At 52.9% G+C, this 19,922-nt stretch overlaps 1 protein-coding gene across 25 annotated transcripts in view; it reads left to right on the forward strand.

Annotated features, from left to right (window-relative positions):
* The window catches only part of TCF4 (transcription factor 4), a 121,521-nt gene that overhangs the window by 20,414 nt on the left and 81,185 nt on the right, over nt 1-19,922 (forward strand). For 23 of the 25 annotated variants that reach the window (XM_051772974.1, XM_051772969.1, XM_051772973.1 and 20 more), the window contains 2 exons: nt 16,670-16,731; nt 18,268-18,364. The exons of the other annotated variants lie outside the window; for them this stretch is intronic. In XM_051772974.1, the coding sequence (XP_051628934.1) occupies nt 16,670-16,731; nt 18,268-18,364 (159 nt within the window). The remainder of the gene's footprint in view (nt 1-16,669; nt 16,732-18,267; nt 18,365-19,922) is intronic. 25 annotated transcript variants of the gene reach the window in all.

The following is a 19,922-nucleotide window of genomic DNA, read 5'->3' on the forward strand; positions in this document are numbered from 1 at the left end:
CTGTAAATGGGCTGTTTTTCTGCTCCAGCACTGGTTAATGAGATCCTATCAAAGAAGGGCTTCCTTAAAGGAACGGGAACGCTGCTCTCCCGCCACAGTTCGATAGCAGGACTCCAACCAACCTCCACCACATCATCCTGCTGCTGTTTTGCCTCTTCCATGCAATTCCTGCCATGGAAATAACGAATCAGGCGAATTTGCCTTCATTTTCCCTGTTCTGAATGTCCTGAGTTGAAACCATCAGCAGGATGATTCTCAGGGAAAACTGACGGGAGATTTGGGGATTCAGGAGTAATGGAGGAGTTGGTTTTCAGCGAGATTTTGCTTTAATCTGCTTGATTTTCCCCCAGATATGGTGCAGGGGGCGGGTGATGAGGGCAAGCGCTGCCATCAGCCCTAACCCACTGAACAGCCAGTCCATGGGTTATAATTCCTGGGGCTGTAATTCCAAACCTTTGGCTGCTTGCATTTCTGCTCAGTTTGTAGGATCTAATTTTTTTAAGGAGAAAATCCTGGTTTTGGGCGATTTTGTCCATCACTGATTTGAGAGGGGACCAAGACCAGGGTGATGTATGAGCAGGGCTTCCTCACCCTCTGCTTCCCTGCACAAAACACCAGGAGAAATGTGCTTGCAGGGAAAAAATCCCTCATGCAGGTGGAGCTTTTACTTTGGATAACAGGGAAAATCCCTCTGGTGTCTCTGGGCTAACATGGTGTCACCTGGAGCCACCAAACCTGTGGTCACCCCAAGACACATGTGGGCTCATCCAGGGAGGTGCTGGAGATTTCCTCTTCCTTTTCCATGGAAAACTCTTTTCTTGAATCAGAATGAAACACATTTTGAAAATCAATTATCTATTAGTTGATTCTTCCCTATTCCTGCAATATTTGATGGCTTTACCACTTCCAGGGTATGCTGGTTTTGTGCTTTAACTTTGGGTGATGAGGAAAGGAAGGAAAACAAACAGGAATGGCTGTAAAATGGCAAAAATCCAACCAAACACCCCCAAACCTGCAAAGCTCATAGACCTCCAAAGAGGGATTTTTTTCCAAGCAGTTTTCCTGAGCGGAAAACAAAGAATTGGTTTATTTTTAAATCCTTTTACCTTGGGGGTCATATGGCTCCTTCCTTCTCTATTCCTGCACCTTTTGCCTGATAATCTGGATTAATTTAGCAAATTCCCAGTGTTTAGTAGGGAAAGGGTAAACCTGGAGCCACTGGGGGTTAAAGGTTTGGATGGGGGACTGTCTTTTCTTGCGCCGAACTCTGCTCCAGTCACACGGAGAAGTGGGATAAGGAGCAAGTGAGAAATGCTTGCTTTTAACAAAAAAAGCTGAAATCCATCATTTTCTCTTTGCTCCGTTTAATTCCAAAGTTTGAGAGTCAAAAAAATTGAGGGCAGGAAGGCAAATATTACTGTTTTTCCGTCTCTGCCCAAGACAAGTGGTTTTGTTTGCTTCCCTGCGACCCTTTTGTAACAGGATTTCCCAGGAATCAGCGTTGTTCTTTTTTAACGTATTGAGGGAAAGATTCCCGGGCAAACCAGTTGGATCCCAGTAAAACGTAGGATTTCACGGAGTGGTTTGGAAAATCTCGGTGCTGAGGTGGGTTGGGTCGGAACCACGAGCTCCCTGTGAGTGAGCGGAGCGGGAACAAAGAGGAGGATCCTTCCCCAGGAGCTTAAACCGGGAGTGGGAGACAAGGGAGAACAGATGGAAGGACAGATTGGGGAGCAGGGAGAACAAAGAGCCCGCATTGTTCGGCACTGAGAGCCCGGCAGCTCCACCAGACCGGGATGAGGGAGGGCCGGGAACACCGCGGGAACACCGGGCCAAGGGTGCAGGGAGGGCAGGGAACAGGCATCCCACATGGATTTGGGACCGGGAAAAACACGGCGCGGCTCTGGGGGCAGAGGTGGGAGATGAGAGAATGTGTAGGATCACTGGGAAAAGGGATGGGATTGGGAGACAACTGGGAGGAAGAGAATAGAGAGGAGGTGGATGTAGGAGGGATAGGGGACAACAGGGAGGGAGTCGTGGCTTCATCTCCCGTGGGAGAGCTGGGATTGCTCAGCAGGGAGAAGGGAAGGATCAAGTGAGACCTTGGAGCAAATTCCAGTGGCTTGAAGGGGCTCCAGGAGAGCTGGAGAGGGACTTGGGACAGGGAATGGAGGGACAGGACACAGGGAATGGCTTCCCACTGGTTTAGATGGGGTATTGGGAAGGAACCCCTGGCTGTGAGGGTGGGGAGGCCTGGCACAGGTTTCCCAGAGAAGCTGTGGCTGCCCCTGGATCCTTGGGAGCGTCCAAGGCCAGGTTGGAATAACCTGGGAGAGTGGAAGGTGTCCCTGTCCACGGCAGGGCTTGGAACAAAATGATCCTTAAAATCCCTGCCACCCCATTCCAGGATTCTGTGATTTTCAATGGGAAGGCTTTGAAAAAGGAGGGAGATGCTTCTCCCTGGTGTTTCCATTTTATCCTCAGCTCCTGTAAACCCAGTTTTTCTCGGGAAAAAGCGTAAGTGCAGCAGGGACTGACGTCAGCCCCGGCTTCATCCGGCAGGAATTTTGGTGGCATTGGAGTGCAGAGCGCCGGGAGGGCTGTGATTGCCTCTCTATTCCCGACTCATCCTTCCCATTGAATCCTTAATGGCTCATCAGCCGGTATTTCTACGGATCCCTGCAAATGTTCCCGGGCTCCTCTCGCAGGGACAATGGATCAAATGAGCCTCTGTGAGTGGGGCTCGGATCCTGCAGCTGCCGATGGAGCTGGAATGGAGCCGAGCCTGGAATTCACAGCGCTCCAAAAAAACACTCCAAGTGCTCCAGCACTTCTTTCCTGCCCTGTTTTCCTCCCCGGTGCCGGAGAGAGGAATTGATTTACTGGGAAGTGAACAGGGAATGTTTTGGTCACTGGGAGCACCAGATGTGGTGGTGGGCTTGGAGTGGGAGCAAATGAATCCAACAAGGAAGGCTTTGTCTTGGGAAGGAGCTCGTGAGACCATGTGGAACAGGCCTGGCCTCCCAGGGAAGCAGGAATGTGCCTCCAGCACCTCGGATGGGGAAATGGAGCCACAAGTTGTGTAGGTTTTGATAAGATTTATTAACATCTCCATGTTTGGGTAGGGCCGTGTTTGTGTGAGGAATCATGGAACAGCTTGGGCTGGCAGGGATTTTAAGGATCCAGCCCCTGCCATGGGCAGGGACACTTTCCTCCAGCCCAGCTTGCTCCAACCCGGCCTTGGACACTTCCAGGGATGGAGGTTGCTCCTCCTTTTCCTTGACTCTTCCCCTCCTCCTTCTCCACTTTGACTGATGGAAGCACTCCCTGGGAGTTGTTTCCTAACAAAAACCTGGGAGCATGGAATCTTAGGACAGTGTTGTGTCTATGTTTGTGAGTGCAAAGTGCCCGTTCCCTGCAGGAACTGATGGGGGCACCGTTAGGAAATCCTGGGAAATGGCGGATTTCTGGATTTTCTCCCCTCATTCCGGTGGTTTCTGGTGGCCCTTGGGCTCGGGGCTGATTTGCACATCACACAGATCCAGCCTTTGCTTTACAACTTGCCAAAACCCTCAAATCCATCCCTCTGTTCCCTGCTTTCCTTGGGAATCCAAAAGGAGACGATAAAGGGTTTCTCTGCCAGCCATACAGGAGTGTCCAATGTCTGCTCCTGCTCTGGAGCCAGGCTGGGAGAGCTGGGGAAGGGAAGGATCCCGGGAGACCTTCCAGGGCCTAAAGGGGCTCCAGGAGAACTGGAGAGGGACTGGGGACAAGGGATAGAGGGACAGGCCACAGGGAATGGCTTCCCACTGGGTTAGATGGGATATGGGGAAGGAATTCCTGGCTGGGAGGGTGGGGAGGGGCTGGGATGGAATTCCCAGTGAAACTGTGGCTGCCCCTGGATCCCTGCAAGTGTCCAAGGTTGGAAAAACCTGGTCTGTGGAAGGTATCCCTGCCCATGACAGGCGTGAATTAGATGATCCTAAAAGTCCCTCCCAATCCAAACCATTCCATGATTCCAAGGTAGGAACAACTTGGAGCTGAGGGGTGGTGGCGCATCCCGATGACCCCGTTCTCTGTGGTGTTTGTTCAGTGGAAAACACGGGGGTGTGCGGGCTGGGACTGGTTTGACTGGATTTCAGGAGGTGGTGGGAACCATCCCGGAGCAGAGGCTGTTGGAAGCACAGTGTGTGCCTTCCACACACATCGACCCCTCGTATCCGTGTTTTAACTGTGGGATGTGCCTCTGGACAATGTCTGGGCACAGGCAGCTCCTGCCCTCGCCGCCGCCGTTGGTGGGTGGGGTTATCCCACGGGGGGCCAGGGGATTCCAGCTGGGGCATCAGGGAATTGCCCAGCGCTCCTGGCCAGAGTCAGAGTAGGGCTGCAAAATGCTTGGAAAAGGGGGGGAAAGGGAAGGGAAGTGCGAAGGTGCCGTGCCCTCGTTCCTTCCCGCGGATGCTTTCGGAGGTGGAGAGCAGCGGGATGGGGTCGGGCGAGGTGACAGCACTGTCCCCATCCCACGGGGTCACTGGGGGCAGCCCAGAATTCCCTGTGCCTGGGCATCCACGGCCCTGGCACAGCCACGCGTGTCTGGGCCCCGGCTCCCTTTGTGTTCCAATCCCGCTCCGGATCTCCAGGGAATGCAAGACTTGCTGGAGACATTCCAGACTTAAACAGATGTGAATGAGAGCCTGGAATAGTAGTGTGGGTTTGGACTTTTCCTCCTTTTTTTTGGGAACGCCCACCCGAGTGCGTCTTGCTGTGTGTGTGCGGGAGCTGAGTTAACCGAGGCGTCATTCCTGGCTGGCTCCATCCTGCTGCGGGGTGGAGCAGATCCCCTTAGTGGGGCAGGATCCTGCTCCAGCAGCTGGATTTGTACAGGCAGAGGGGCCTGGATTTGCACACAGGGACCTAGTGGGATTTTGGGAAGCACAGAGCTCATTTGTGGCTGCCTCGCCCCTGGAAGTGTTCCAACCCAGGCTGGAATAACCTGGGATAGTGGGAGGTGTCCCTGCCCATGGGACTGGATAAGCTTTAAGGTCCCTGAGGATCAGGGATCCAGGCACTTGTGGAAATCCTGCTCCTTTAAATCCCCTGTAGAAGTTTGGCTTTAAACCTCAAATCCCGGGAAAAACCAACACATGAACTCAGTGGCAAAAGTGACCAAAGGCAGTGGAGGAAACTCTGCTCCTGGGGTTGGATTCATCCCCGAGCCAAGCTGGAGCCTTGGGAATTCTCCCCAGTGCCATGGCAACATCCAACTCTGTTTGCAGCTCAGGGAGGGTATTTTTGGAACTCCTGACTCACCCCTTGAAGGTTTCTGCTGGACCAGGGAATGTTTCCTCTGGCTTTCGTGCCGCTGGTCAGCAGGGAAAGAGGAGCAGCTCCCTCCTGCTCTGTATCCCAGTGCAGCTCGGAGTGAGCTCATCCCAGAGCCGGCTGGGATCACTGGGAATGCTGGGATGGGCTCCAGGCTGTGGTCTTTGAGTCCAATAAGGGCTGCAGAGTGGATACCCAAGGCTGGAAGTGAAGGATATCCAAGGATTTGGGCAGTGGAAACACCTTGAGTTTAAGGTAGAACAGGGTGCCAGGTTTTCCAGCACCCTTGGGAAATCATGGAATGGTTTGGGTTGGAAGGGATGTTAAGGATCGTCTTGTTCCCAACATCCTGCTGTGGGCAGGGACACCTTCCACCGACCAGGGTGCTCCCAACCCCATCCAACCTGATCATGGAGATGCTCCGAGGGCTGGAGTCCCTCTGGAGCCAGGCTGGGAGAGCTGGGGGGGTTCCCCTGGAAAAGGGAAGGACCCAGGGAGACTTGGAAGCCCCTTCCAGGGCTTAAAGGGGCTCCAGGAGAGCTGAGAGGGACTGGGAACAAGGCATGGAGGGACAGGACACAGGGAAATGCTTCCCACTGGTTTAGATGGGATGTTGGGAAGGAATTCCTGGCTGGGAGGGTGGTGAGTCGCTGGAATGAATTTCTCAGAGAAACTGTGGCTGCCCCATCCCTGGATTATCCAAGGCCAGGCTGGATGGATCTTGGAGTATTTCATGCTCTCTTTTTCCCTCACTTGTTTTCTCAGCAAAGTCTCCCCTCTGTTGAAATTTAAGGAAAAACCATCTCAGGGAAGGCTGGGCTTTGACTCCTGAGGAGCCCCTGAGCTCAGCCAACATCATTTTATAGCTGCTTCCACTTTAATTTGGGAAGCAGCCTATTTAGATATGCTAATGCCATGCACAGCCATTGGAACAGGAGCCAGACTAGAAACTTCCCACTGTGCCCGGGAAAAGCTGCCTCCGGAATTGTTTGCCAACTCTTTTGTTGGGAGTTTGATCCCAAACCCTCACGGACAGAGGTCACAGAGAAAGGGATTGCAGGTGTCCAACGGGGTTATTTTGCACATTCCAGATGATTTGCTGGACTTTCGGCTTCCCCGGCTTTGTGGGATGGTTTGGGTTGGAAGGGATTTTAAGGATCATCTTGTTCCACCCCCTACCATGGGCAGGGACACCTTCCATAGCCTAGGTTATTCCGAGCTGGCCTTGGACACTTCCAGGGATCCAGGGGCAGCCACAACCTCTCCAGTCCCAGCCCAGTTTTCCAGATTTTTCCTGTGCTGAAGTCACATTCCAGGGAATGACACCATCTCTGATCCAAGGAAACCCCTGATGTAGCTCCTGTCATTCCAGAGGAACTCAGTTAATTCAGGATTAAAGGAGTTGTTATCACAAACAGGGTTTTAATGCCGGATCAGAGGGAGCTGGGAAGTTTTCCTTCAGAGCAGGGTAGGCTCCCCAATTAAGGAACTCCCAGGAAATCTCTGGAAGCACGTGGGGGCCAAGGGGATCAATCTTTGTGCTCTGATCGTTGGCTCCAGAATTGTCTTTATTTCCCGAGCCCTTTGGAGACAAACCTGTCATGAGCTGCCAGCAGAAGCAGCGTGCCCAGACCCAGCTCCCAATTATTTTCCAGGGGTAATTACCAGGGGAGAGCAGCTCCCTGGAAGCAGTTGGTGTCCAGGTGGATCCCTGCACTGCTGCACGTGGAATTCAGCAGTTTTGTCTCCGTAGAAGTGGGAATTAGTGGATTTATGGATACAGACACGTAGGAAACCTGGGGTATGAGCCTTTCAGTGAATCCCCAGCCATGTCAAGTTCCATGGCTTTCCCATTCCAGCAGAGGAGCCTTTGATTTTCCCGTGACACAAATGTTGTGAATTTCCCTGGAATTGTTTTCAAAAATATTTTGTTTGGGTTTGTGTCTTGTTTGTTGGTTTATTTTTGCCTTCTAAGCACAATCAGGGAATTATGGGGAGGTTTGGATGGGAAGGGACCTTCAAATCACCCCATTCCAACCTCTGCCACGGGCAGGGACACCTTCCACTGTTCCAGGTTGCTCCACCTGGCCTTGGATTCTTCCAGGGATGAGGAATCCACAGTTTTTCTAGGCAACCTTTGGAATTCACCATCCGCCTGAAACCCCCCAAAATACCTGAGAGTTCACCACCTATTCATGGATTTATGGCTATGGAAGCAAAGTTTAGGGTGTATTTTCGAAATTACAGTAAGGACTGGGAAAGCTCCAGTGTGGAGACAGTACTGGGAGCTGAGGAAGGAATTTTCAGGGAGTGGTCCCTGATTCCCATATTTAAATATTAGGAACAATGCTCTGAACTTCCTTGTGGGGTTTGTTGCCATCCTGGAGCCCAGAACATAAAGGAACAAAAGCTCCAGATATAATGGGATATTCCTGGTGTCTTCCCAAACATCCTCTACAGAGCAAGAGACAGGAATGAATGGAATACTGTGGAATGAAAATAAATGGATTATTGTTTGTGGCCAAGAGCTGGAGAGGGGTAAAACACAGGTTTATGGGAGGGATTTTGGGGAATCACAGGTGTTCCCAGCGTGGGCAGAAAAGGAGGGGAGTATGGGAAGGACTCCTGGGAATGGCAGGTGTTGCCAGTGTGGTTGCCCTGGGAAACTGTGGCTGCCCCTGGATCCCTGGAAGTGTCCCAGGCCAGGGTGAACAGGGTTTGGAGCAACCTGGAATATTGGAAGATGTCCCTGCCCATGGCAGGGGTGAAGCTGGATGAGCTTTAAGGCCCCTTCCATCCCAACCCACTCCGGCATTCCAAGCATCCCTATGAACATGCAGAGTATCCCACACTGGGATCAGCTGTCTGGGAAGGACGCTTTGCCCTCAGGAGTAAATCCCGAGGCTTCCAGAGCTTTTCACACCCACATCTCTGGCTTTACTTCCATGGAAAATGACAGCACGATACCTGGTTAAAATTCCTCTGGTTTACTGTGACAGTGACAAAATGGGATAACAGGGAATCCCTTGGGACTGCTGCAAACTTTCCTTAGTCCTGGAGAGAAAGTTGGGACACGCACGAGAGGCAGAGCAATTCAAGTCCCTCGGGGAAGAGACAGTGAGTCTTGGACTTTGTGACAGGGAGTCGAGGAGAATTTCCTGAAAGCACTCGGAGCCGAGTGGATTCGCCTCGTGCTCAGAGGGTTGGGGCTACTTAGATATTTATAAGGAAAATCCAAGGAGCTGGGCGTGTTTTCCATTATCCAGATTTCCTATAAAAAATGAATACCCATCGGCACAGCGAAGCTGTGGCTGCGCTCGCTGCTCCCTGCAGCAAAACTGTGGTGGCTTAGGATCCTGGCTCAATCCTCCATTTATTTGCCCCACTCAAGTTTTTTATAGGATATAAATTACGGGAGATCAATGGGAATTAGGAATTCAGAGAATTTAAGAGAAAGGAGCGTCACTGAATTATTTAAATGAGGGAAAACCCAAACCAGCACCGACCTCAAACCCTTGTACACAGGTGTGGGGTCACACTGGGCACTGTGTGCCAGGGCCTCCCCACCCTCCCAGTATCCCATCAGAAGCACTGGGAAGCATTCCCTGTGGCCTGTCCCTCCATCCCTTGTCCCCAGTCCCTCTCCAGCTCTCCTGGAGCCCCTTCAGGCCCTGGAAGGGGCTCTTGGGTCTCCCTGGAGCCTTCCCTTCTCCAGTGAAACCCCCCAGCTCTCCCAGCCTGGCTCCAGAGCAGAGGGGCTCCAGCCCACGGAGCAGCTCCGTGGCCTCCTCTGGACTCACTGTAGGGTGTATTTAGAGCCCTTATCCCGTTTTCCCTGGCCAGCCCCTCTCCAGAACATCCATCCCAGGCTGCAGAGCGAGGGCCCCGCAGAGTCCGGGGCAGAGCAGCCTTTGGCCCCAGGGGCAGTTGGGATTTCGGGGTCTCCCTTGGGGTGGTCTCCAGGCTTTGCTGGGAATTCTGGGGGCTCCCTGAGCTTCCCCCAGGCCCCACAGGATCCCTAACGAGGCGCTCACATCCATGGGAGTGACGGGATGCTCGGAGCGGGATGATTTAGGGCCCTAAGCGCCGTGTTGACACTGGCAGTGGGAGCCCTGGAGTGCCTCAGGTCGGATCGCGGCGCGGACACGGATTTATGAGGTGGTTGCAGACAAGCCATTTAGCACAGAGATGCTGACATTTCTGGGGATGCCCAATTCCAGGCGGGAATGCTGAAATATGGAGTTTACGGAGCGATTGAGCAAGTGGGGCCACATTGTTTTGATTCTCCTCCCCCAGGGGAGTCGGGGCTGATCCTGGTTTTGTTTACACAGGAATTAATCACAGAGATCATTCCTGATGGTGGGGCTGGAGGAGCTCATAATTTCCCCAAATTGAGGGCTCAGCTGATCCCATCAATTCCATTTTCCAGTAAATTTTGTTGGGTTTGTTTTATCCAAATCCTTCAAGTTTCATCTCGTTGTGTTTTCCCAATTAATCTGAACCAGATTAATCCTCGTTAATGCTCCTCTCCACACAATGGCTTTTGTTGGGCTCCCAGGCCTGGGGTGTGGGAACTTCCTTCCCAGCTCCTATTCCAGGCTCATATTCAGCTGGAGCTGGGAAACCTCGCGCCGCCTTTGGGGCATGGGAGCTTATTCAGAGCTCCTTTTCCCATCCCAGAGGAATTCCTGTGGCACTGTGTCTCCCGTGCTTCTCAAGGTGCTGATGGCAGGAACAGGCCCGTTTTCCAGGCATCCCATGGATGATGCCGTTGGATTGACTTTGTACAGACATGATTTATTTCGGAGCATCTCCGGAATGAAATTCCAGGCTGGGCTGGACGGGGCTTGGAGCAACCTGGGCTAGTGGGAGGTGTGCCAGCCCACGGCACGGGATGAGTGAAATTCCCAGTCCTCCCCATTCCTGGGTCTGTTGGGTGGCTCTGTAAGTGAGCACAGAGGCACATCCCGGGCTGTTCCGGGGGAGCTGCTCCGTGCACACATCAACAGGATGTTGTTGGTCCCGGAGCTGCTGACAGCCGATGCCGGCAGGAAGGAAGCTTCCAAGCCCTCGGATCGAGCCTTGGCGGCGGCCAAAGGAAATGAGCCATGTCCTGCTCTCATTGTGCTGTGGCCCCGGCATTCCCAAGGGATCCCATCCCGGCCTTGTCTGGCACAGAGGGACTTGACTCATGTTTTGTTTTGGTGGGTTTGTGACGGGCCCGTCGTTGCTCCCTGCAAACACTCCCTGCCCTAACTGGATTTGCAGCCTCCAGTGATAGTTCTGGGAGGAAAAAACAGGGAATTCTTGTTGATACAGTTCTGATGTCCTCATGGAATAGGCTGGGTTGGAAGGACCTTAAAGCTCAGCTGCTCCAACCTCTTCCACTGGACCAGCTTGCTCTAAGCTGGCCTTGGACACTGCCAGGGGTCTGGAGATCAAATATCATGGGATGCTTCCAGCTGGACAGCCAGGACAGCCCTGCCTCAATGGGTTATGGAAACTGGGATTAGGACCATCCCAGTTATATCCTGCAGCCTGGACTCACGTGGTCCTGGAATAGTGAGTGAGCTCTTGTCATTCTGCTGGTTTTTGGGGGTCCTGGCAGTGATTCCGTGTTTCGGTGGCTGAGGGGATCCCAGGATTAACCAGCCCTTCGTGGGTGAAGTAAAGCGGAGTTTAAAGATCCGCGTCCCCAATAGAAGGCTGTGCCTGGCACCCCGATGGATACCTCCAGGCTGCTGGATATCTGCAGGCTGCTTTAAAGCCCTGGATTATCCTGGGGGCAAAGCCCAGCCTGGAGCAAAGCGGCGGGAGGGGGGAAGCGTATCCCAGCCCCTCGCCGGTGTTTATAGCACAGGTTTATTGCTGAAGGGAAGACAGATCGCTGGGCGTTCCTCCAAATTCCTGGCAGCTTCCCTTTGCTAGGCACTAATGCTGGGATTAGCGGGTCGTTGGGAAGCCATTACCTTTCTACACCTCCTTAATTGCTTCTCTCAGGCAGAGCAGAACCACCGGCTCCTAAAGCTGCTCGTTGTGAAAGGTGGGGTTTGGGGCGGGCTGGATTCCTGTGGAGCTTTGTCCGTGCCTTTTGTAGGGTCAGTCTATAGGATCTCTGATTGTTTGAATGGATATATGGTCAGGTGAGGGACAAAAGCCAGGCCTCTGGGTGCTTGTGTCACCTTGTAACACTGAGATCAACATGTCAGGGTGGCAGGAGGGATGTGGAGCTGCTGGAGCAAGTCCAGAGGAGCCCACAGAGCTGCTCCGAGGGCTCTGGAGCCAGGCTGGGAGAGCTGGGAATGTTCACCTGGAGAAGGGAAAGATCCAGAGAGACCTTGGAGCCCCTTCAGGGCCTAAAGGGGCTCCAGGAGAGCTGGAGAGGGACTGGGGACAAGGCATAGAGGGACAGGACAAGGGGAATGCTTCCCACTGGTTTTGATGGGATATTGGGAAGGAATTCTTCCCTGTGAGGGTGGGGAGGCTCTGGCCCAGGTTTCCCAGAGGAGGAGGAGGAGGTGGCACCACTCAGCCAAATGATTCCAGAGTGGTTTGGGTTGGAAGGGATTTTAAGGATCAGCTCATTCCCATCCCCTGCCATGGGCAGGGACACCTATCCCAGGTTATTCCAACCTGGTCTTGGACACTTCCAGGGATGGGGCAGCCACAGTTGCTCAGGTGAATAAAAGATAGGTTTAGATTTAGAATAGACATTAAAAATGCTTTATTTGGGGATATTAGTGACTAAGGAATGGGAAAAACAGCAGTTGGGATACAAACCCGATCTTACAGCTGTTTCCATGCTCTTTGTGTCTCTTCATTCCACTGATCCCTCTTTGTTTACTTCTTCTAAATAGGGATAATTAAAGGAAATTTGGCTTCTCTCCACCTGAGTTTGGGGCCAGCACAAATCCCCAAAATGCTGGCTGGGAGAGGCACCCTGCCCTTTCCACACGGGATGGAGCGACAGGACACAGGGAATGGCTTCCAGCTGGGTTAGATGGGATACTGGGAAGGAATTCCTGCCAGGTCCCTCCCGAGGGAATCATGGCCCCCTCAGAACAGGAGCTCTGGAAGTTTCTCCTGAGCATATAGGCAGGCTGAAAGGGAGCAGCTGCTGCGGGAGCAGAGGGCAGAGATGAAGGAGCCTTCAAGGGCCCCTCGCTCCAGGAGCTTTCCCTTCCAAATCCCACCTGGTGTCACGGAAGCGATTCCTGGCAGAGACTTCGAGGGCTGGGCATGGAAGGGGGCAAGTTTTCCAAAAGTGCCAAAGGATTCCATTTGAGCAATTTGAGTTGTGGTGCCTCCAGATTCCTGGGAAAAGGCCCAGGGAAGCTGGATCCAGGGAAAGGCGAGGAGAAGCTGTGCAGGGCAGGTGCTGGAGCTGGAGGAGCTTTGGCAGATATGTTTGGATATAACTTTGGAACAGGTTGTCCGGAGAAGTTGTGGATATCCCACCACCCCTGGAAGTGGCCAGGGTGGATGGGGCTGGCATAAAGTGGTCTAGTGGAAGGTGTCCCTGCCCATGGCAGGGGGTGGAATGGAATGATCCTTAAAATCCCTCCCCACCCAAACCATTGTGGGATCGGAGGATTCCATTTGGTGTCCATTTTTATCCTGCAGGAGGGACAGACATCCTGAGGAAGGGAATGAAATCCATGGCAGGGGGCTGCAATTAGAGGATTTCCAAGGTCCCTTCCAAGCCAAACCATCCCAGGATTCTAGTTCCAAGCCCTTGCCATGGGCATGGACCCATCCCCTCTCCCTGACCTTTTCCCAGTGGTTTATCTTCCCTCCCCAAGGCTGGATTAGAGCAGGGAAATCCCAGCCTGTCCTTAGGGTTTCCCAGTTCCCTTGCTGTGCTGTAAAAATCCAGGTAATCAGTGACTTACGATTCCTATGGAATCGGGCTGGGGGGGATTTGTCCCTTTGGGTTACTCTTCCTTGCCTGGGAAGTTCCAGATCTGCTCCTGCCAGTGGCCAGTGGCTCCCAGCGTTTGCCAAGGGCGACCCACCCACTTTATATGCAAATGCCCTTTGATATCATTGGCAGACAGAGGCGGCCATGGAAATTAAAGTGGAATTAAAATTCCCTTCTCCAAACCCCCCAAACCGAGCACAAAATGTCCTTGCAATCCACTGGATGTCTTTTCCTGGTGGGATCTGATTTCCCTTGTATCCTGTCTGCAGTCAGACCAGGATCCTTTATTCCCTGCACAGGGACACCTTCCACTATCCCAGGTTGCTCCAAGCCCCACCCAACCCCACCTTGGACATTCCAGGGATGGAGCCGCCACCCTGTCATGTCAGGGAGTTGTGAGAGCCAGCAGGTCCCTCCGAAGCTCTGGAAAAGCTGGAATGATGCAGATGGAGCAGAAAGTATCCGGGTATGGCTGCCCAACAATGTGGGGGTTTGTGAGCTCACCCCACGGCAGGACAATGGGATCTTTGTTGGGAATATCCAGGCTGGGAACAGTTGAGTTTGTTTACCCTGCTGGTGTTTCACAGCGGTGTCTCCGTGGATATTTGTGCAGGCTTTGGGAATTTCAGGCACCAAAGAAAGGGCCCATCTGATCCCAGGAATGACTTTCTCCTCCTCCCCTCCCCTCCCTGCCTCTGTTGTTTGGGGTTTGTTTTCTCCAGTCCTGATATTTGGAGCCAAAAGCTTCTGGAAGAGAAAGGCCCTGGGGGATGTGCAGTTTAAACTTCCCAATCCCTGAGCTGATCCAGTCTCCAGGTTCGCTCTGGTTTTGACACAATTCCTACAAGGAGGATTGTGATTTTAAGGATCATCTTCTTCCAGGTGCCCCAGAGAAGCTGTGGCTGCCCCATCCTTGGAATTGTCCAAGACCAGGTTGGAGCAGCCTGGGATAGTGGAAGGTGTCCCTGCCCATGGCAGGGGGTGGTACTGGATGATCCTTGAAATCCCTTCCAGCTAAACCATCCATGATTCCATGACTCTTTAAATCCCACCTTTTTGATCATGTATTTCCTGAAAAAAATTCCCAAACCTGCCCATGATGATTCCCTTATTGGAATATCCTGTTGTCTAATGTGGTTAAATCAGGTTGATTTCTCAAATTCTGGCATTCTGGGTAAATAACATCAGCATCCCAGTTTATAACTCTGGGATAAATCCAAGCTCCAATAAGTCCCTGGAGTATTTTTGCCGTGACTTTGGAGCCACTGGAGTTTCCCATTCCCAATCACCCCCGTGACAGGACTTGGAAGGACCACAATAAACTCCTGGAATTTGGTTTAGGAGCCTACAAACCTTCAGGATCATCCAGTTCCACCCCGTGCCGTGGGCAGGGACACCTTCCCGGCTGGCTGATCCTGGAGGTCTCTTCCAACCGTGATTATGATTCCATGCGTTTGAAAAGCTCTGGAAATTTAGGATATTTCCCAAATCCATCTTCTTCCACAGGTGGAGCTTATTGTGGGGCTCAAAGGTCCATGTCTTCACCTTCTTTTCCCTGGAGCTGAGATAAAGCCTTGGTGTTAGAACAAGAGCTCCGTGTTCGTCTCTGACTGAGGAATCAGGGCTTGGATTTGGGGCTTTTCTCGGGAAGCACCGGAGCAGGAGCCAATCCCCACAGATTGTCCTGATGAGAACTAAAGGGCCTTTTTCCAATCAGGGGAATAACCGGATTAGGCCCCTGTGTTGTGTCAGCCCGCCCGGATTCGATTAGGGCCGGGGAAATGGATTTGTCCGTCACAGTTACTTCATTAGGGCCCCTCAGTGATGGCTTGCAGGGAGTCGGGAGCACAAACACAGGGAGAACTGGGAGAGGCCGGCACGAGGCTCCGGGCAAAACGCGCGGCACGCACCGCTCCTCGTTTTCTGAAGGAGCACTGGGAGGTTGGGAAGGAATTCCCAGCTGGGAGGGGGGGAGGCCCTGGAATGGATTTCCCGGAAGATGCCCCATCCCTGGAAGTGTCCAAGGCCAGCTTGGAATAACCTGGTCTCTGGAAGGTGTCGCTGCTCATGGGAGTGGACAGTCCTTAAAACCCCTCCCATCCCACCCCATTCCATGATTGTTTGCTTCCAAAAGAACCCAGACTGCCCAGAGCCCTCCAGGTGCTGATGGTGGAAGCTCTGCCCGTCCCAATCCCTGGGATGGCATCCAGTGGTTTTTAGCTCCACAGAGTGAATTGGCTGTTCCACAACACGAGTGATTTTTGAGGATCCTGCTAATTAACCCTCTGGAATGATTGAGTGGGTCTGTCAGGGAAATGATCCACACTTTCTTTCCCTTTTTTTTTTTTCCTGGACTTTAATTAAATATTTACCTTGGAGTGCCTCGTGCTGTGAACACCTTCATCTGTTCTGGAGATAATGGAATTCCTAATTGGGGGAAAGTGGGAAACTCTATCAATGTGTCAGGATTTGGGTCTTGGGAATCCCACGGATTCAGTCCCAGTACCTGGATTTTGAGTGTTCCTCAGATTCCCACTGCTCCCAGAAGCTGGATGGACAGGTGGGAAGGGAGCTGCTGGTGGGTTTTGGTAGCACTTGGAGAAAGTTTTTCCAGCCAGAAACACCCAAAATGTGGGTTTTGAATTCCATTAAAGCTCCTGTTTGTGCGTGGAAAAGGCAATGGATGCTGGCATTCCCCAGGGATGGTGTGGGGATGTGGGAGTGAGCTGGGAAAGAGCACTGCAATGGGCCAAAACAGTGTTTGAGATCAATGTCAATCCCGTTTCCTGAGGTTTGACATAAAAAGGAAGGAATTTGAGCACTTCCAGTGCTTCCATGTGTTTTTCCAGGGAGGTTGTGGATTCCCCATCCCTGGAAGTGTCCCAGGCCAGGCTGGAGCAATCTGGGATAGCGGAAGGTGTCTGGGTGGGAACCAGATGATCCTTTAAATGCCTTCCACACCAACCCATTCTGTGAAAAGCAGAGCAGGAATACTGGGAATGTCCCGTTGTATCCATGGATCAGGCACATCCCACCTCCCCTTCCCTGGGTGACCCTCGAGTGTAAAACACACTCTGCCCTTTGCCCTCCAGCTTTTCCTGTTGGACAATCGCATTTCACCTGTCTGTCCATCCCTGTTTTCTGCCGGAGATTTGGGTCGGGTTGGAGCTGTGTCAGTGATGCCACTCCCGAGTGTCAGGAACTCAATCCAGCGCTGGAATTGCGCCGCTCCAGCCCCCGTTCCTGAGGGTCCAGCTCGTTCCCGCCGTGCATTTCAATGAGTTAATTGGAGCTCCGGGTCAGGAGCCGCTTCCCGGCCCCTGGTTCTTAATTAAAGGCACCGGGAGATTAATTTGAAGCGTTAATTTAAAAGTGCCGGCACAAAAGGCAGGAATTATTGCCACTAAAGAACTTCCTTGTCCCCAGATGTAGAAGACAGAACCAGCTCAGGGTCCTGGGGGAATGCAGGCCATCCGAGTCCATCCCGGGTAAGTACATCTAATCTCCCTCCCTCAGCCTGGGAACGTGCAATCCAGGACAGACGGGCCCGGCCGCTCGGCTGCTCCTTCAAGGGCCTTTTAATATTCAACCTGCGCCTGGGCTCGGATCCGGCACCTGCTCCGGGGGAACTGGAGCATCTCGGGCCCTGGGAAGGTGTCCCTGCCCACCCATGGCATGGTCTGTAAGGTCCCTTCCACCCCCAGCCATCCCATGATTTTTAGGGATATTAATTAGCCATTTATTGCGGGGCTCCCTCAGCCCCGGCCCCACCCGAGCGCAGCCAGCACAGGCTGTTTCCCAGGGTTTCACCCCCTGCACTGGGATTTTTAGGGATTGGGGGTGTCCCCAAGCCTGAGGGGAGGGCCAGCCCCCATCCCTGTGCCAGGGCTCACATTCCATGGCCATCCCTGGCCATTCCATGGCCACTGACCACCCCTGGCCATCCCATGTCCCCCCCAGCCATTCCATGACCACTGACCTTCGTGCCCCTGTTCCCAATGGAGCATCCCAGCTTTTCCCTTCCTCCAGGCTGAGCATGGCTGGTGCCTCAGCTCTGTGCTGCTCATTCCCTGTTTATCCCCCTTTATTCCCTCCAAACCCATAGAGAACACTCAGGGTGGGCAAGAAATGGTTTCTCTCTTCCTCGTGCCCTGAGTTAAATTTGTTCTAATTCCTGTTTAATTGTATTCCCATTAATTGGAAGGCTCAGGGCTCCAGCAGCTCTGTGCCCTGGAACGGGGAGGAGGAGCGGGATTGGGCCCTCCATCCCCTCTCCATCCCCTCTCCATCCCCTCTCTACCCCCTCTCCATCCCCTCCTCATCCCCAATCCAGGGCCTTTCCCTCGAGGTGGCCCAGGGGGATCCCCGATTTCCCTATCCCTCGGAGGGGAGGAATCCCAGTACCTTTTCTTCTCCATCCTGCTTTGCATCCCTGACGTCATTCCCGCCCGGCACGTTGATTTTTCTCCCCTTTTTTCCCCCTTGACACTTGTATTGCTTCCCAGGGAAAAATGTTTTGAAAAGGAAGTTGGGAATTGGCACACACTGATTATTTCTGCCTCCAAACCCCTGAATGAAGTTGGGAGATAGAAAGAAAGGGAGCACGAGCCTGGGAGGAATTCGGGAATTTGAATCAGGGCTGGGCATTAACTGCCAGAATTATTCCACAAACGGCCTGACCTCGCTTTTCCCTGCTGGAATGGCATTCCCACAGCGGGAGACTCGGCTTCTCCTGACTCTTTCTTCCGTACTGTGAGCAGGAGGACCCTTCTGAGAGGGTTTATTGCCCAGCACAGAATTCCAGGAGCATCATCCCAGTCCTCCGTTCTCCCCATGGTAAAGTCGATTTGTGGTGAACCAAAACATTGAAACAGCATTAAAAAATCCCTGGAATGTGACATTCCAGGGGAAAAAATCCAGGGAATGATGCTTCGTGAGCAGGTTTAACATTTAGCAGGGAATGACGGGCTTGGGGGTCGGGGAAACGCTGCTCCAACGCGTGTTTTATCCCGGTTTCCCGGCAGAACTATGGAGATGGGACTCACTACGATCACATGGCCAGCAGAGACCTCGGCTCCCACGACAATCTCTCTCCTCCCTTTGTCAATTCCAGGATACAAAGTAAGGACATGGAATTTTCTACTTTAATCTGGGGCTGAAATTGGGATATATGAAGCAGAAACAAAATCCAGAGGGTTTAAATCCCTCTTCATTCCTTAGAAGGGTGGGAACATGGGATATGCCTAATTTTTCCTGTTTTAAGGTATAAAAATGTGCTGTGGTGATGCTTATTATTTTTTATATATTTTATATATATATATATATATATATAATTGTGTTTTCTTGCTGGGCTTGGGATGCAAAATTTTCTCAGAGAGGTAAATGGTGTTTTCCTGAGGCTCAGCTTCTCCTTGCCTGGTTGGACACTCTGGGAACGGGATTTTCAAAGCAGAAAAGGCTTTTTGAAAATACAGTAAATAAATAGTAACCCAAGGGACCAAACAGCTGGTGAGGGACACTTGGAATGTTGTTTGGAGGGGAACAGATCGCTGCCTGCTGGGATCTGGACTCCAAATCCTTGGATCTGATTGAGGGGAGCCCAGGTGGGCAAGAGGTACCTGGATTGTATCAGTCACAGTGGGGAATCCTGGGATCAGCTCTGGGCTCGCCAGGTACAGGATAATGAGGGGCTGGAGCGTGTGCAGGGAAGGGAAGAGAGTTTGGGAATGCTCTGGAGCAGCAGGAGTGGCTGAGGGAGCTGGGGGGGCTCAGCCTGGAGAAAAGGAGGCTCAGGGGGACCTTCTGGCTCTGCAACTCCCTGATGGATCCAGGGGGGAATTGGGCCCTGCTCCCAGGGAACAAGGGACAGCAGGAGAGGGAAGTGCCTCAAGTTTCACCAGGGGAAGGTCTGGTCGGACACCAGGAGGAATTTCCTCCTGGAAAGGGTGGTCAGGCCTTGGAAGGGGCTGCCCAGGGGAGCAGGGATCCAGGTGGATCCCCATCCCTGAAGGTGGCACTCAGTGCTCTGGCCCGGGATCAGTCCCAGCTTGGACTCCATGGATCCTGGAAGGTTTTGCAGCCTCAGGACTCCTGGGATTTGGCTTTGGTCCCCCCTGCGTGGCCGAGGAGAGGCTGGGATTGGTCAGGAGTGACTGCTGGCTCCCGCAGTTAACGAGGGTGATTAAAGTGAAGAGGTGATGTCAGAGTGTCCCTCCACCTCTGGCTGGGCCAAGATCCCGCCCCAGTTCCCTCAGAGAACTCATCCGGCTCCGCTTTACAGCCCTGAGCCCGCTCCAAGGAAAACACGGAGCTGGGGCTGCCATAGATCACTCCACAGCCCCCCCAGCCGTCCCTCGGCCCGCGGGATTGGGAAAGAGCTGGGAGTTGTTGAGCAGTGCTGGAGCTTGGAGTGGTTCGTGTGGATTCCCAGCCAAGGCACGGTTACGACAGTTTGGGAAAGGCTCGGGAGAAGCCAAGAAAAGCAGGGAAATTTCACCACTCCCTCCCGCACTCACGCCACGGGGCCGAGGGAGAGCACAGGGAGCCAGGGAGAGCCGCTGCTGCTGCTTCCCACCTGAACATTTACCTGCAAACCAGCAAACCTGGAAGCATCTCGCCCTCTCCTACCTGGCCTGGGCTTCCCGAAAAATCTCAGTCCTGCTTCTCCCAGTTTTAAGGA

Source organism: Manacus candei, unplaced genomic scaffold, assembly GCF_025592945.1.
Source record: "Manacus candei isolate 608988 ecotype Guabito, Panama unplaced genomic scaffold, ASM2559294v1 h1tg000163l, whole genome shotgun sequence".
NCBI classification, from domain to species: Eukaryota; Metazoa; Chordata; class Aves; order Passeriformes; family Pipridae; genus Manacus; species Manacus candei.